The 16,251-nt window shown below is 53.6% G+C and overlaps 1 protein-coding gene across 1 annotated transcript in view; it reads left to right on the forward strand.

Moving 5' to 3' along the window:
- The first annotated feature begins 417 nt into the window (after positions 1–417).
- Positions 418–16,251, forward strand: part of ZNF185 (zinc finger protein 185 with LIM domain) — a 29,674-nt gene continuing 13,840 nt past the window's right edge. Inside the window, exons 1-16 of the mRNA XM_054169812.1 lie at positions 418–442; positions 1,639–1,774; positions 2,690–2,749; positions 3,391–3,429; positions 4,218–4,292; positions 4,885–4,959; positions 6,002–6,082; positions 6,808–6,891; positions 8,626–8,664; positions 8,937–9,020; positions 10,642–10,716; positions 11,814–11,894; positions 12,673–12,741; positions 13,659–13,703; positions 14,773–14,862; positions 15,355–15,453. Coding sequence (XP_054025787.1) covers positions 418–442; positions 1,639–1,774; positions 2,690–2,749; positions 3,391–3,429; positions 4,218–4,292; positions 4,885–4,959; positions 6,002–6,082; positions 6,808–6,891; positions 8,626–8,664; positions 8,937–9,020; positions 10,642–10,716; positions 11,814–11,894; positions 12,673–12,741; positions 13,659–13,703; positions 14,773–14,862; positions 15,355–15,453 — 1,157 coding nt within the window. The remainder of the gene's footprint in view (positions 443–1,638; positions 1,775–2,689; positions 2,750–3,390; positions 3,430–4,217; positions 4,293–4,884; positions 4,960–6,001; positions 6,083–6,807; positions 6,892–8,625; positions 8,665–8,936; positions 9,021–10,641; positions 10,717–11,813; positions 11,895–12,672; positions 12,742–13,658; positions 13,704–14,772; positions 14,863–15,354; positions 15,454–16,251) is intronic.

Consider the following 16,251-nt stretch of genomic DNA (forward strand, 5'->3'; position numbering starts at 1 on the left):
AGACACCTTGTCCAGAAAGGTCTTGGATGTCCCTTCCCTAGAAGAGTGGAAGGCTGCCTTGGATGGTGCTTTGAGCAGCCTCAAAGTGGAGGATGGAAGGCTGAAGTGGAAGATGTCCCTGCTTGCTTCAGGGGGATATGATTAGATGACCTTCCACCTCAAACCATGATTGCATGACCTGATTTTTCCTGTCCTTGATGTTGAAAGTCCCTGGCATGGGGAGAAATCCCAGCCCTGGTGCAGATGCCACAGTCTCCCCATCCCCCAGCTTCTGTGGCTGGGATGCTGTTGTGATGTTCTTCCTCCCACAGCACTTCAAAGTTCTTTATAGGCCAACTGCTCATCTGCTTTGCTCATTTCTTCCAGGACTTTGTTGTCTTCAAGCAGTAGCTGAAGAGGAAGGAGCTTCTGAGAACCATGATGTCCCTGGGTGTCAGTAAAGGTAATTCCAGTGGGGGATCTCTCCACTGTCATGGCTTTCCTCTGCCTTCTCTGCTCAGTTGTAACTGCTGCAGCATCTCTGTTCAGCTCTCCCAGTGCAGTGTGTCCATGGGCAGAGGAAACCTCTTCCTTGCCTGGGACCTGCTACAACCTGCAGCTCCAAAACACTGTGTTAGGCTCTAACTGCATGAGCTGAGATTCTGAGCAGAACACTAATAACCCCAAACTTCCAAACTCTTTTCAAGATCCTCCTTAAAAGTTCTCTGCCTTTAAAGAACCTACTGAAAACACAGCAGCTGACCAGGATGGCTTCTGTGTCTCTGCTCTTTAGCCTGGGGAAGAGCAGCCTGAGAGGGGATATGAGCAATGCTCAGCAAGAGCTGAAGGTCCTGTGGGGGTAAGAGGATGGGGCCAGGCTCCTCTCAGTGGTGCCCAGGGACAGGACAAAAGGCAATGGGCACAAACTGGAACCCAGGAGGATCCATCTGAACAGGAGGAGGAACTTCTTCAGTGTGAGGGTGCTGGAGGCCTGGAGCAGGCTGTCCAGAGAGGTTGTGGAGTCTCCCTCTATGGAGAGCTTCCAACCCCAGCTGGCCATTGTGATCCTGGGCAAGCTGCTGTGGCTGCCTGCTTGAGCAGGGGGTTGGACTGGATGATCTCCAGAGGGCCCTCCCAACCCCCACTATGATGGGATTCTGAGATTATTTCCTCCAGCTCTAGGGTGGCCTCTTTTTCCAGGCTACCAGAGAAAGCTGGCAGCTGGGTGTTTGCATTCATGGCTTGCCTCTAACCCCCAGCTCTTGACTCAGCTCCATGCTTCTCTCCCACAAACCAAGTGGGAGTGCTGGGAAGTGCTGGAGGGAAGTCACTGCTTTGTCAGTATGTGCTTAGGGCACCCACTGGACAGCTTGGGTCTTCCTGAAGATGACTCCTTAATGTCAAATAATCCTCTGGCAGGGGAGGAAAAATCTGTCTGAAGCTCTATAGAGGAGGTGAGGCACCAGGGTAGGCTGATCCTGAAGTTTAGATGCCAGCTTGCTTCCATCTCTCATCAGAAGTGTTGCCACACCTTCAGCGGTTGAACCTCTGGCTGACAGGAGACCCGTGCTTCTGCTCTCTGAGGTTTCCCCTTGCTGACACTGAGTTCTTGCCCTTTCTCAGCAGCCTCTCTCCTTCCTTCCCCTCTCCCTCCCCTAGGAGGTGTCATTGCACCCACGGATGAAGACCGCAGGAGGATCATCAAGCAGATGAAGGTTCGCACCACCCTGAAAGGAGATAAGAGCTGGATCCAGCACCACAACTCCGACTCGGAGGATGAGAAGAGCAGCCCGCGGTAAGTGTGGCCACCAGCGAATGCTCTCCTCCTCCTCCTCCCCTCTCCTTCTCCTTCTCCTTTTCCTCCTCCTCCTCCCCTCTCCTTCTCCTTCTCCTTTTCCTCCTCCTCCTCCCCTCTTTTTCTCCTTCTCCTTTTCCTCCTCCTCCTCCCCTCTTCTTCTCCTTCTCCTTTTCCTCCTCCTCCTCCCCTCTTCTTCTCCTTCTCCTTTTCCTCCTCCTCCTCCCCCCTTCTTCTTCTCCTTCTCCTTTTCCTCCTCCTCCCCCCTTCTTCTTCTCCTTCTCCTTTTCCTCCTCCTCCCCCCTTCTTCTTCTCCTTCTCCTTTTCCTCCTCCTCCTCCCCTTCTTCTCCTTCTCCTTTTCCTCCTCCTCCTCCCCTTCTTCTCCTTCTCCTTTTCCTCCTCCTCCTCCCTTTCTTCTCCTTCTCCTTTTCCTCCTCCTCCCCCCTTCTTCTCCTTCTCCTTTTCCTCCTCCTCCTCCTCCCCTCAGCCCCTAGCTCTCCAGCCAGCAGAAGCAGCACATGTGGTGCTGGCATGTTATGGGGTCCCCATAATGCCAGGAGATGTCACTACCAGTGGCAGAAGCTCTGGAAAATGGCCTTTTGGGGATCTGGGAATCCAGCAGCACAGGCAGACTTGCAGTGTCAGGAGAAACTCAAAGGTGGTTTTTTGAAGCCAGACGGTGTTTGTCCATCTTCAGAGTGACAAAGGAAGGGGCAGCCCTTGATGGGAGGGAGTGGAAGTGATAGAACAGCCACCCCTGTGCCAGGGAACACCACAATCTGCACCAGCTTCTCTTTGGTTAGAAGCAAACCCAAGCCCAAGTTGGGTCTCCTCTCAGCACCCCTCTGAAAGCATCCCTGCCACGCTCAGCAGGTCAGGAGTTGATGAGGTCATTGTGTTTTGTCTCTGCCCAGGGCTGGACGGGCTGGTGGAGGATCCCCAGCCTCCAAACCCCCTGCTCCCCAGAGCAACAGGTAATTCTGGGCACACACTCTGTTCCTTCCCTTCTCTCTTAGCTCCTGGGGTCAATGCATGCTTTCACTGGTCTTTCACCTCCCCATCCCCACTCCCTGCTGGCACCTTGAGGAGAGCCTGGAGTGTTCAGTGTGATGTCTTCTTATGAGCTGTCACCTCACACAGAGTGTGGCTTAGCTGCTGCAAAGCCCAGCTGGATGAATGAATGGGTTGATGCCTTCAATACAGGTGATTAGATGCCTTCATGCCCATGATCCCAGCTGCACACCAGCTCCTGTGCTGCTCAGAGCAAGCCAAGCCCTTTGTGGGAGCAGAATTAGCTTCAGGGCCAGAGCGTGAGGGCTCTTCAGGGAGCCAGGAGCTTGTAGGACCAGTGTCCTAAAATCCAAAACTCTTGGGGAGGGCTGGGTCCTGTGTGAGAGCTCTTGGCTGGCTGCAGGGCTGTTGCTGGGAGAGCTTTGCCCTCTCCCATGACCAGTTTCTTGATTCTTCTCCACCTTTGTGCCAGCTTGGGTCACTTCTTGTTGCATCTGGAATGGTTTCCTGCCTCCTTTTGCAGCACAGGAAAAACAGGGGACATTTGTGACATCTGAAGCATTTCCTCCTGCTTTTTGTTGACTCATGTCTGTCCTTTGCACAGGTCTCCTGCCTCCAAGCCTCAGTCTGGTTACCTCATCAGGTTGGTGGAGAGTGGCACTTACTCAGGTTGCAGGGGAAGCAGAAGTGGGTCAGGAGCAACGAGGATGGAAGATGTTGCTCTTTGTTGGGTTGTCCTGTTGGTTAGGAACACTGAGGTGCTCAGGGGGTACCCTGGTGAGGAAACAGCCCTGAGTGTCCTGTGTCACAGGAGCTGTGATGGTGACAACAGGAACTCAGATCTCCTCTGCATGAGATGATGATCGCACACAAGCTGTGACGATGTTCCTCCATCCCTGTGATCAGCACAGCACCAGTGATGGGCCTTGTGTGCTTCAGCTTCCTCTGACAGGTGGGCTGCAGCCCATGGAGACTCTGATGCCAGCTTGGCAAGCCCTGCCACACCACACCCCAGCTTGTGTGGGACCTGATTTTTATCTCTTGTCTAAGGCCAGGGAGAAGGAATCACAGAATGGTTTGGGTTGGAAGGTTAAAGATCATCTGGTTCCAACCCCCCTGCCATGGGCAGGGTCACTCCCAGTAGAGACAGATTGCTCAAGGACCTATCCAACCTGGCCTTGAACACTTCCAAGGAAGGAGCATCCTCAACCTCTTGTTCCAGTGTCAAGAGGTTGCCCAGAAAGCTGGGACTTGCCTCAGGATGACTCATCCAAGGAGGGATCACCTGAGTCTTAGTGTCCTGAGCCAGCATCTTCCTCCTGGCAGGACACAGACACTGCTTGGCCAAAGAGGGGCTGCAAGTCTCTTCATTTTAGTTCCCAGCTCTGTCCTGCCAAAATAACAAGTTCCACCTGTTCCTCTTCTCCCCAGAGGGGTGTTCACCAAAACCATTGACAAGACTTCTTCTGGACCAGGCTCTTCCTCTTCCAATGGAGCACAGAAAAGGTAGCTGTGTGTCTTCCTCTGCCTCATGAAGGAGCTTTTAAGTCATTGATTGGGCTTCTACTCATCTTCTAGCCAGTGCTGGTGGCTTTCCACTCAGCTCCACTAAAGCCTTACTAGATGCTTGGGAGAGGTGGTTGCTCCACTCAGCAGACACAGGGAAAAGACAAGGCATCACTGCCTCCCTGCTTTCCTCCTCAGAGCAGGAGATGGTGGTGGGCTGAGAAGGTGCTCCTGGGTTTGGGTTTAACTGGGCAAAGAGTTGTGAGTGGAGGACAGCTCACAAGGAATCCTTACAAAGCTGTAATCTGTAGAATCATGGAATCATTTGGGTTGGGAAGGATCCCCCTGACTGTGGAATCCAACCCTTACCCCAGCACTGCCAGGGCACCACTAAACCATGGCCCTCAGCACCACATCTCCAGGGCTTTGAAAGCCCTCCAGGGATGGGGACTTCACCACTGCCTTGGCTGCCTTGAGGTGGATCTTTGGGGTCAGGCTCTGCTCCCCCATCATGAGCTCACCTAGGGGAGAGGGTGGTGGTGGGGAGAGCTCAGCAGGGTCACCTGAGAGCTGTGATTTGTGTCCTCTGCAGCACTGCCACAAAGGGACCCGGCGTGGGACGGTCATCTTCTGGCTACAGGATGACCACTGAGGACTACAAGAAACTGTGAGTGTGCCAAGGGAGCAGCACTGGGTGCTCAGCAGGACATGGTCAGCATGGAGAAGAGCAGCCAGAGAGGGGGTCTGATCAATGCTCAGCAAGAGCTAAAGAGCCTGGAGGGGGGCCAAGAGGATGGGGCCAGGCTCTTCTCAGTGGTGCCCAGTGAACAGGCAAGGGGCAATGGGCACAAACTGGAACCCAGGAGGTTCCTTCTGAGCAGGAGGAGAAAATTCTTTGGTGTAAGGGTGATGGAGCCCCTGGAGCAGGCTGCCCAGAGAGGTTGTGGAGTCTCCTCTGGAGACCTTCAAAACCCTCCAGGCAACATAATCTAGTGGGAGGTGTCCCTGCTGTCCCATGGCAGGGGGGTTGGAACTGGATGATCTTCAAGGTGCCTTCCAACCCCAACCATTCTGTGGTTCTCTGAAGTGGATCTGAGCAGTTTTGATGAAGCTGCCCCTGGTGCAATGAAAACAAAGCTCTCTGAGGACATGGACACGAAGAGGACAAGTGTCTTCCACACTGGTGTGCAAGAGTTGGAGGGGTTGAACCCTTTTCCACATTTCCACAGACTGACTTCAGCCCTGAAATAAATTCAGTGGAAATGTATAGGCTAATTCCTGCCAGCCTGGTGGATTGTCATCTTCTACAACCTCCTCTACCACTAGCCACCCACTAGACAAGGGGAATTGGTTCCTGACTGGAGTCCTCCAGTGAGAGAACAAGAGCAAATGGTCTCATGTTACACCAGAGGAGGTTTAGATTGGATGTTAGGAGCAATTTCTTTCCTGCAAGGGTGGTCAGGCATTGGGACAGGCTGCCCAGGAAGGTGGTGGAGTCCCCATCCCTGGAGCTGTTCATGTGTAGGCATGGCACCTGGGGACATGGTTTAATGGCCATGGGGGTGGTGGGGTTGGACTTGAGGATCTCAGAGGGCTTTTCCAACCTCAATGATTCTGTGGTTCTGGTTTGGGCTTTGGTCATGCTGCTTCTCCCACAGACTTCAGAGGCCATCTCCTGACTTCAGCTGTCCCTTCCCTTTCTCTTCCAGAGCTCCATATAATGTCAAGCAAAAATCAGTGGACTTGGATGAGGAGGACGTGCCCTTCACTCCAGATGAACACAAGAAGAGGTATGGCCTCCAGGCAACCACCTCCTGCCTGCAGGGGCAGTGAGAAGTGGACTTTCCTGGTCATTAGAGGTCACTTTGATGATGGGTCATTAGGGCTGATTGCAGGAGAACCCTAAGCAGCAGATCTTTCTCCCCAGAGTACCTCCATGCCCCCAGGCCACCACGTTCCCAGCACAATATAATTAGCAGCCTGATGTGATTCAGCCTGACAGCATCCCCCAATTAATCTGGCAGCTGGAGATGGGTTGTGGAATCCCTCAGCTGTGTCAGGAGACACAGAGAGACATACAAATGGGCTGGCAGTGAAGGGAGGAGCCCCCTCCCACAGCCTGTATGTCCATCTCCAAGCCTGGAGCCCCTCATCATGTGACTCCAGATCCAAATGGATCTCTGGTTCTACCAGCAGTAGAATGTGTTTTGTCTGTGTGGCAGAGCTGCTTCTGGTGAGACTGGGGCACAGGCTGCCCAGGGGGGTCATGGATGCCCCCTCCCTAGAGGCAAGGCCAGGCTGGATGGGGCCTTGAGCAACCTGTGCTAGTGGAAGGTGTCCCTGCCCATGGCAGGAAGGTTGGAACTAGATGGTGTTTGAGGTCTCTTCTGACCCAAACCACTCTCCCCAGAGCACAGGAGCTCTCTTAGGGTGAGAAGAAACCTCTGCTGGGTTGTTCTTCTTTTACCTCTAAGAACATGAGCAGAATGTGACCCCTTCCCTCTCTCCTTTCCAGGACAGAGGCAGCTAACAGTGTCCTGAGGAGCACTGCCAGCAGGGAACGTGCCTATGTCCTCTCAGCAGCCAAGAAGAGCAATGGGTGAGTCTTCAGCCTGCAAGAGAGGGGCAGAAGACAGGGAAGAGGCTTCTGCAAGTGGTCTTACAAGGCTGGTGGACCCAAGACCCTTTGAAGGTCCTGGGTGCCTGAGCAATGGGTGGAGAAGATGCAGCTGTCAGCTCTCTAGGCATGCTGAGAGTATCTACAGGTTTTAGATTGGGTTCTGGGAAGGTCCTCCAAGGGGCTTGGGAAGTCTTCTGAACTCTCATCTCACTCAGTTAAGGAGGAGATGGTCCCAAAGTCCTTGAGTCCTGCAAGCAAAGGTCAGTTTTCAGACTCAGGTCTCTGTCCTTCAGTTTTCTGCAAGGGGAAACCAGAGCAAGTCTGAGCTGCACCCAGCATGGATCAGCTTTTTGGGCCAGTTTGTGTGGGCAGTGTGCTTGAACAGCAGCTGGGTTCACAAGAATCACAGAACCAGATCATGGAGTCCAACCATCAGCCAGCACTGCCAGGTCACCCCCAAACCATGGCCCTCAGCACCACCTCTCCAGGACTCTGAATGACCCCCACCAGGGATGGGGACTCCACACTGCCCTGGGCAGCCTGGGACAGGACTTGAGGAACAATTTCTTCCCCTTGAAGGATTGTTATGTCCAACCTAAACCTCCCCTGGGGCAACTTGAGGCTGTTTCCTCTTGTCCTATCCCTTGTTCCTTGGGAGAAGAGACCAACCCCACCTGGCTCCAACCTCCTTGCAGGGAGTTGTAGAGAGCCAGAAGGTCTCCCCTCAGCTTCCTTCTCTCCAGGCTAAACAACCCCAGGTCCCTCAGCTGCTCCTCACCAGCCCTGTGCTCCAGACCATCCACCAACTTCTTTGCTCTTCTCTGGACATGCTTCAGCCCCTCAATGTCCTTCCTGGAGTGAGGGGCCCAAAACTGAAGGCAGTACTCAAGGTGTGGCCTCTCCAGTGCCCAGTCCAGACAGACAATCCCTGCCCTGGCCCTGCTGGTCACACCATTGCTGATCCAGGCCAGGATGCTGGTGGCCCTCTTGGCCACCTGGGCACCCATTGGCTCATCTTCAGATCCTGACTGTGCAGTTGCAAAACAGCTCTGTGGGGAAAAAGAACCCAAGAGTCACATGTGGATGTGTGAAGGATGGGTAGGAGCCCCTGGTGTCCAAGGCTTTGATGTCCACCTTTCATGGGAGGGAAAATAAAGTCAATTCCCAAGGTCTCCAGTCTCCCAGGAGCCATGATAGGGACCACTGCAGGCCACTGTCTATCCTTCTTCTCCTGACAGCACTCAGGCTGACACAGTGAGGCACCAGGAGGTTGCTGGTGCAGGAGGAGGCAGGGAGGGGATGCTGCAGGAGCACTTTGCTGTGCCCAGAGCAAGAGAAGAGCTTGGGTGGGATGTGCAGGGATGTTGTGGTTTGCTCCAGCTGTGAGTTCCTCTGAGCATCCATGGAATGGAGTCAGGTTTATGCCCAGGAAGAGCAGCCCTGAGGAAGGGCCAATTAAAAAAGGCCTTTTGGGGAAGCTTCTTCAGGTCAACATGTCCTAAGAAGCTGCTCCTCCTATTTTCATCTCCCCTGCTCTGTCATCTGCTCAGGTTTCACCACACCAGAGTGTGGTCACTGCCAGCTCTGCCCAGGTGGCGTAACCCTTAGAGCCTTGCACCATGTGGGTCAAGGATGGGTCAGAGCCTCCCTGCCCCTGCCCAAGGTGTCTGTCCCTACAAACTTCTCACCATTGCATTTGTGTTTCCTTCACAGCAGCCCAACACAAGAATTTCCACCTTTGGTTGCCAAGAGGTAGGTCACTGACCCTCAGGAGGTGCTGCTGGGGGTGTGTGTCTAGGTTCTCTACCAGGGTGGCTCTTGGATGCTGGGGCAGGACATCTCTAGATGAGGAGGGACACTTTAAGGGACATCTCCCTTAGGTAGGATGCTCTGGGTTGTATCACTCTTTGAGTGCCCACTGTGTTGGAGAGCTGTTTGCTGATGATCCCAAAGTGGGAGCCTGAGGCCAAATCCAGCCAGAGCTCCTGGATTGTGACTTTGTCTCTCCTTTTGTCTTCTGAAAGGATTGAGGTAGAAGAAGAGGAAAGCCAGCAGAGGAGAAGTTCAACTGTGTCTGGATCATGCAGCTTACCATCAGATGACAGCAGGTATTAACCCCCTCCTGGAGCAGTGTGGTGGCTGGCCAGGGGAGGTTTAGGCTGGAGGTTAGGAAGAAGTTCTTCCCAGACAGAGAGATTGGCCTTTGGAATGTGCTGCCCAGGGAGGTGGTGGAGTCACCATCCCTGGAGGTGTTTAGGAAGAGCCTGGATGAGGCACTTGGTGCCATGGTTTAGTTGATTAGATGGTGTTGGGTGATAGGTTGGACTTCATGATCTTGAAGGTCTTTTCCAACCTGGTCTGGTCTATCCTATCCTTATCCTATCCTTATCCTATCCTTATCCTAGGGCTCAGGGCACACTCACCTGTCCTCTCTGCAGACAGTTGTATTTACCTGCAAGGGAGCAGCTCTCTGAACACAAAGGGAGATGGAGGCTCCTCAGCAGAGAATCATAGAATCACACAATGGTTTGGGTTGGAAGGGACCTTGAAGATCATTCGGTTCCAACACCCCTGCCATGGGCAGGGCCACCTTCTGCTGCACCAGGCTGCTTAAGACCCTCTTCAAGCTGGCCTGCAGGGAGGCTTCTCAGGGAATCCTGATCACCCCTTTCTTGCTAAAAGGGAAAGATCCAGAATAAAAAGTGACATGGGCAGGTGTGGGGACAGGGCAGAGTCAGAGAGAACCTGAAGGACAGCCCTGGGGGGTGACAAACTGTGATTAGCTGCAGCCCAGCTCCACCATGAGTTGCATGGAGGAGCCACAGAGCCCCTCTCCTGATTGTGCTCCCAGTCACTCCTGGCTCCCCAGGGAAGGGCCCCTGCAGCAGGCTGCCCAGAGAGGCTGTGGAGTCTCCTTCTCTGGAGAGCTCCCAACCCCAGCTGGCCATTGTGATCCTGGGCAAGCTGCTGTGGCTGCCCCTGCTGGAGCAGGGGGGGTCAGACTGGCTGATCTCCAGAGGTCCCTTCCAACCCCCACCATGCTGGCATTCTGTGAAATGCAAATGTTTCCCCTAGCTGGGAGAATCTTTCTCCCTTTTCAAGCAGGTTCATTTGGGATTCAGCTCCTGCTCCTGCTCCGAGGGGGGCATGGTGCCAGGCAGCACCATTTATTAGCTTCTCTGCCACTCTGCTCCTTAGCAGAGCCAGCAGGGAGGCCAACCACAGGGGCCCCCCAGCCCCAGAGGCTTCATTTTCAGGATGAAGGAGCTGCCTCAGGAGTTTTGCTGACAATTCTGTGGTGCTGCTTTGAGGCAGGACTGAGGAGCAGTTCCCCTCCTTTGCTGACATACCACACACATGTAGGTGGTGACATCAGATATGTCACCTCACTGAGCATCAAACCATGCCTTTGAGGAACTGGTTTTCAGTGCAAACCCAAGACACTGGGAGTAGAAACAGCCCCAGCTGTGGGAAATAGGGCAAAGCAGTTCCTAAAGGCACTGTTGGGGCAGAAATTGGTCACTTCAGTGCCAAAGGGAAGAGGGAGTGTGAGCCTTTGCACAGCAGAGCTTGGCTTCCCTGACCCAAAAGGTGTGGGCCAGAAAGCAGGATGTGTCCCTTCCTAAGGAGAAGGCACCTGAAAAGTCTTCTGTCCTTCATGCTTGGTTATGGTTTTGGATGGTTGGTTGTAGGGCTTTTCTAATTTGTGTGTATTATTATCTTTCCCAGTACTAATGGGCTGAGAAAAACCTCCTCTGGCTCCTCCTGGAATGAGCAAAAGCCAGCAGCAGTGTCTCCTTCCAGGTAAGTGGTGTATCACAGCCAGCAGATCTTTGGCAGCTGGAGCTTAGAGACTGCTGTGGGCACCTCTCTGGAGGTGAAATGAAGCAGATTTGTCACCTGTGTGCACAGGAGACCTCTCTTGGAAGCAGGCAACTGCTATCAGGTCAAGGGAGATTCTCCTCCCCACTCTACTCTGCCCTAGGGAGGCCACATCTGGAGTACTGTGTCCAGTTCTAGGCTCTCCAGTTCAAGAGAGACAGGGAACTACTGGAGAGAGTCCAGCAGAGGCTCCAGAGATGCTGAGGGGCCTGGAGCATCTCTGTGAGGAGGAAAGGCTGAGAGCCCTGGGGCTGGTGAGCCTGGAGAAGAGCAGCCTCAGAGGGGATCTGATCAATCCTCAGCAAGAGATACAGAGTGAGGGGCAAGAGGATGGGGCCAGACTCTTCTCAGTGGTGCCCAGCAACAGAGCAAGAGGCAATGGGCACAAACTGGACCCCAGGAGGTTCCACCTGAAGAGGAGGAGAAACCTCTTTGGTGTGCTGGAGCCCTGGAGCAGGCTGCCCAGAGGGGTTGTGGAGTCTCCTTCTCTGGAGAGCTTCCAACCCCAGCTGGCCATTGTGATCCTGGGCAAGCTGCTGTGGCTGCCCCTGCCTGAGCAGGGGGTTTGGACTGGGTGATCTCCAGAGGTCCCTTCCAACCCCACCATGCTGTGACAGCATCCTGCTAGCAGTGCTCAAAGCTTGAAAGGGAAAAACCCAAACACTGAACTCCTCCTCAGCAGGGAAGTGCAGTGGGAGCATTCTCACTGGCTCTCAGCTTTGTCTCTGATTCCTGACTCTGGGTTACAAAAAGGCTGCAATGTTTTTGCCACAGCCCTTGGGCAGCTGACCCTCCTGCTGCTGTTTGCAGTCTTTGGCTGCTGTTGGCAGGATCAGTGTGGTTTAGTTTAAAAAGTGCTTCTGATGAGACACCTTTGTAAATGCAAACATTGATGTCTGCTGTCCAGTCTGCTTTCCACCCAGAGGCCACCTCAGTGCAGGAAGGTTTTGGTCAGCTGCAGTGAGGAGTTGGTTTCTTCAGCCATGAGTGACATTTCTTTTCTCTCTCTTCTCTTGCAGCCCTGACACAGGCAGTAAGAGTCAAACCATCACATCCTTTACTGAAACCACAGAGACAATCTCCATTTCTACTAAAATCAGGTAGGGCTCTTACTCCTGCATCATCCTAAGGGACAGCAAAGAGCAAACTGCTCTAGTGGGTGGCCGCATCAGGTCTGACCCCGAACATCTCCAGGGATGGAGCCACATCCCTGGGCAACCTCTTGCAGGGTTTCCCCAACCTCAATGTGCAGAGCTTCTTCCTGATGTCCAACCTAAATCTGCCCTGCTCCAGTTTCCAGCCATTGTCCCACACCCTATCCCCACAGCCCCTCTGAACAGTCCCTCCCCAGCCTGCCTGGAGGTCCCCTCCAGATATTGAAATGCAGCTCTGAGGTCTCCCTGGAGCCTTCTCTTCTTCAGGCTGAACAGCCCCAACTCTCCCAGCCTGTCCCCACAGGAGAGGTTCTGAAACCTCTGATCATCTTCATGGCCTCCTCTGGACCCTCTCTGTCAGCTCCAGGTCCCTCTTGTCTTGGGACCCCAGAGCTGGCCCCAGCCCTGCAGGTGAGATCTCCCCTGAGCAGAGCAGAGCAGAGGGACAGGATCCTCACAAGAACTTCACAAAGCAGAAGCAAAATGAGAGGAGCTGGACCCAGATGGGAGCTGTGGGCTTGCCACAGCTTGGTCATTACCCAGCTCTTTATTATGAGCCCAAACATTGCAGACATTTCCATCTCCTGACCTGCTCAGGCTGTCCCTCCCATCCAGCCCCCACACTGGGCCATGCTCCCAGCAAGCACCTTGCTCTAGAGCTCCTGTGCCTCACATTGTGTTCCCTCATCCCCTGACCTCATCTCTCCTGCTGTTCTCTTTGCAGAAATGGTGAGAACAGGCGGGCCCCTGATGGGAAACCCTCCTCTGAGGTGGTGTCACAGCATAGGGATGGGTAAGGAGCTGGGGAAATCTGGTCTGTGCTGCTGAACAGAAGGTGTAAGGTTGGGCTTGCTCAGGAATTGTCTGGAGCTGCTGGTGGTCTCCAACAGATGGGATCTCCCTGCTCCTGGGCTGCACTCCAAGAGCCTCATCTGCTGGCTAAGCTGCAAGGTGTCCATTTGCTCTGCCCTTCCTCCACCTCCCTCAAGGATTCTCCTCCCTGGCTCAGTCCTTAAAGAGTTGATTCCATGGGGTTTATTTGTACCACTCCAGTTGCCTTCCCACCACCATTCTTTGGGGAGCTTCTTCCACCTACAAAGGATGTGTTGAAGATTGGTTGCTGATGGCTTCTGTTAATGCTGATTCTGGTCCTGTGCACCCTGCAGGAGGTCTGAAGGGGTGGCCTGTGGTCAAGAAGCCACAGGCTTCTTCATACACCCCAGGAGATCACTGGCCTTCTTGGCCAAGAGGGCACATTGCTGGCTCATGAGGAACCTGCACACAGCCTGGAAACAAGAAAGCAGAAATGTTTTGTGGATCCAGACCCTGAAGTTCCCCATTTCTGAAGCTCCCCAGGACAAGCCAGAGGAGTCAGGGCTGTCCCTTCCCCTCTGTGCATGCAGATGGAGGGGCCTGTGCTGCTGGAGGACACCCCACTGTTCTGGGAACAGCCCTGGCTCCACTTTCCAGATGGCTTCATGCTGCTGGCATCTGTCATGTGTTGATGATGTTCAGAGTTACTAAATGCTCCACTGAACATCATCTCCTCTGAGATTCCCCAAAGTGTTCTGCCTTTTCCCCTGCAGGAATGGACTGAGGAATGCCTCTGGGGTGTTTTAGGGGTCCCTCCTCTCTCTAGAGACAAGAAGATAGTTGTAGAGCATGACCCAAACCAAAGGTGCTTCTAAAGTTGTTGTCTCTCCTTTGCAGTCATCCTGAGCACACAGCAGCCAGCAATGGATTTCACCCACCAAAGTAAGTGTGAAGTTCACATTTCCTCCTCAAGTTTAGCCTGGAGGGGCCTTGCCCTGAGCTAGCACTGCCTAAACAACTCTGCTCTGGGAGCAGCACTTACAAAGATGAGGTGCACCTCATCCACCAGCTCAGCATGGACCAAGATCTTTCAGCTTCTCTTCTTGAACTAATGGGAGTTGGTTGGATTAGAATCAGAGGGTGGTTTTGGGGGGGGGAAAGAACCTTTAAGATCATCGAGTCCAACCATTCCCTAACTCTGCCAAGGCTGGGGCTAAACCATGTGCCTCAGCACCACAGCTCTGCCTCTCTGAAACGCCTCCAGGCATTCAACCACCTCCCTGGGCAGCCTGTTCCAGGCTTTGAGAAGCCTTCCAGTGAAGAAGTTTCTTCTAATGCCCAAAGTGAACCTCCCCTGGGGCAACTTGAGGCCATTTCCTCTTGTGCTATCCCTAGTTACCTGAGAGAAGGGACAGCCCTAGCCTTGGGAGAGTTAGAGAATGGTTGGACTGGATGATCTAAAAGGTCTTTTCCAAGTGAAACAAGTCTGTGATTCTGGAGTCAGAGAAGAGCTGCTGCTGCTGACACCCCCCCCCCCCCCCCCTCAATGTCCCTACACCTGCTTTCTTCACCTGCTTTACTCCATTATTATGGGACTTGACTCCAAGACCTCAAGGTGAGAAAATTGCCTTCAACCCTTCCAGCTGAGGTGAGGAGGATCACAAGGCACCCAGGAGGATAAGGGCAAAACCCAAGACCTAGAGCTGCTGCTGGGGAGCACCTTCCCCAAAGTTCTTCATGGTGTGGCTGATCCTCTGGCAGGCCAGAGGAGTTGTGGCTCCAGCCAAGACTTGGGAGCTGAGGCCAAGGAACCACATTAGTTCCACTTGCAGCCCCTTTTCTTTTTGACTAGAGAGAGTGAGAATGTCTTTTTTCTGGAGGAGAATCAGCTCCCTGAGGAAACCACTTCATGTTTCCTGGTCTCAGCTGAAGCTCATTGTCATTTCCCAGAAGCTCCCTTTGAGGCCTTTGGCAAGAGGCTGAGATGCAGATTCCTTCCTCTCTTTGGCAGGTCAAGCTTGCAGCCTGATGCCCCTCCTCCTCCTCCTCCTACTGGGAGCACCAATCTGCACCTAGAGAACACAGAATATTCCTTCAGAAGGTAAAATTGGGGTGAATGTAGGGGGTGGATGAGTGAAACTGAGCATGAGGGGAAGCCTGGGTGGGCAGGCATGGGAAAGGGCTGCTGTTGACAGCTGCTCTCCCTAGGAAGGCAGCTCTGCTGAGGGTTAAAGCACAGCTTGTCAAATAGAACAAGAGGTTTGGTTGTCTTCTCCACCTTTGGTATGGACCAAACACTCCAGCTTTTACTCAACTCTTAGTGCTCCTGTGCTTGGTGGGGTTCAGTCACCACCTTCTTCTTCACTGACAATGAATTGCTGCAGTGAGGTGGCAGAAAGGGGGCAAAGGGGTGGCTGAGATGCCTCAAAATGCATCTGAGGGCTAAAGATGGTCCCTAGAGAGGAATGCTGGGGTGGGACACTGAGGGGCAGTGGTTGACACAAGCCTTGCCTGGTGAGCAGCCAGCTATCACTGGAGCACTGGTTCCTGTGCTGGTTGTTGAAGGTGTAACAGGTCTGTCTTTGCTGTTCAGGTCTGTCCTGGGCTATGAGGAGAGAAGCAGCAGCCAGGAGAGCAGATACACGAGTCCTGGGGTCCCACCATACCCCAAGCCCTACTGGAATGAAACAATGTAAGGACCTGGGCTGCTGCTCCCTTGTTAGCTGTCCTCATCTCATTGCTGAAAGCCTTGGATGTTCTGATGGATCAGGAAACTTCAGGCACAAGAAGAGCAGCATAGTGAGGGCCATCTGTCTGAGCAGCTCTGAACTGTCCTGATGAGCCTAAACAGAAGTGCTTGTTGCCCGTGGCAGTGGTGGAGCTCCCAGCCCTTGAGGGGTTGCAAAGCTGTGAAGATGTGGTGATAAAGGACATGGTTTAGTGGTGGCCTGGCAGTGCTGGGTTAAGGATTGGACTTGAGCTTATCCAGCCTAAACCATTCTGTGACTCTGAGGGATGAGTGGCATCACTGGGTGCACTGAATGAGTGAGTCTGGCCACAAAATCCCTTCAGGAGTGTGAGGGAAACATCAGGAGGCTGAAGCAGGTCCAGAGAAGGGCAACGCAGCTGGTGAAGAGTCTGGAGACCAGGGCTGGTGAGGAGCAGCTGAGGGAGCTGGGGTTGTTCTGCCTGGAGAAAAGGAGGCTGAGGAAAGACCTTCTGGCACTCCACAACTCCCTGCAAGCAGGTTGGAGCCAGGTGGGGGTTGGTCTCTTCTCCCAAGTAACTAGGGGCAGGATGAGAGGAAATGGCCTTAATCTGCACCAGGGGAGGTTCACACTGGACACAAGGAACAGTTTCTTTCCTGCAAGAGTGGTCAGGCATTGGAACAGGCTGCCCAGGGAGGTGGTGGAGTCACCATGCTTGGAAGTGGTCAAAAACATTTGGACATGGCACTCTGGGACATGGTTTGGTGGTTATGGTGGTGTTG

This window comes from Dryobates pubescens, chromosome 18, assembly GCF_014839835.1.
Source record: "Dryobates pubescens isolate bDryPub1 chromosome 18, bDryPub1.pri, whole genome shotgun sequence".
In the NCBI taxonomy this organism is placed as follows: domain Eukaryota; kingdom Metazoa; phylum Chordata; class Aves; order Piciformes; family Picidae; genus Dryobates; species Dryobates pubescens.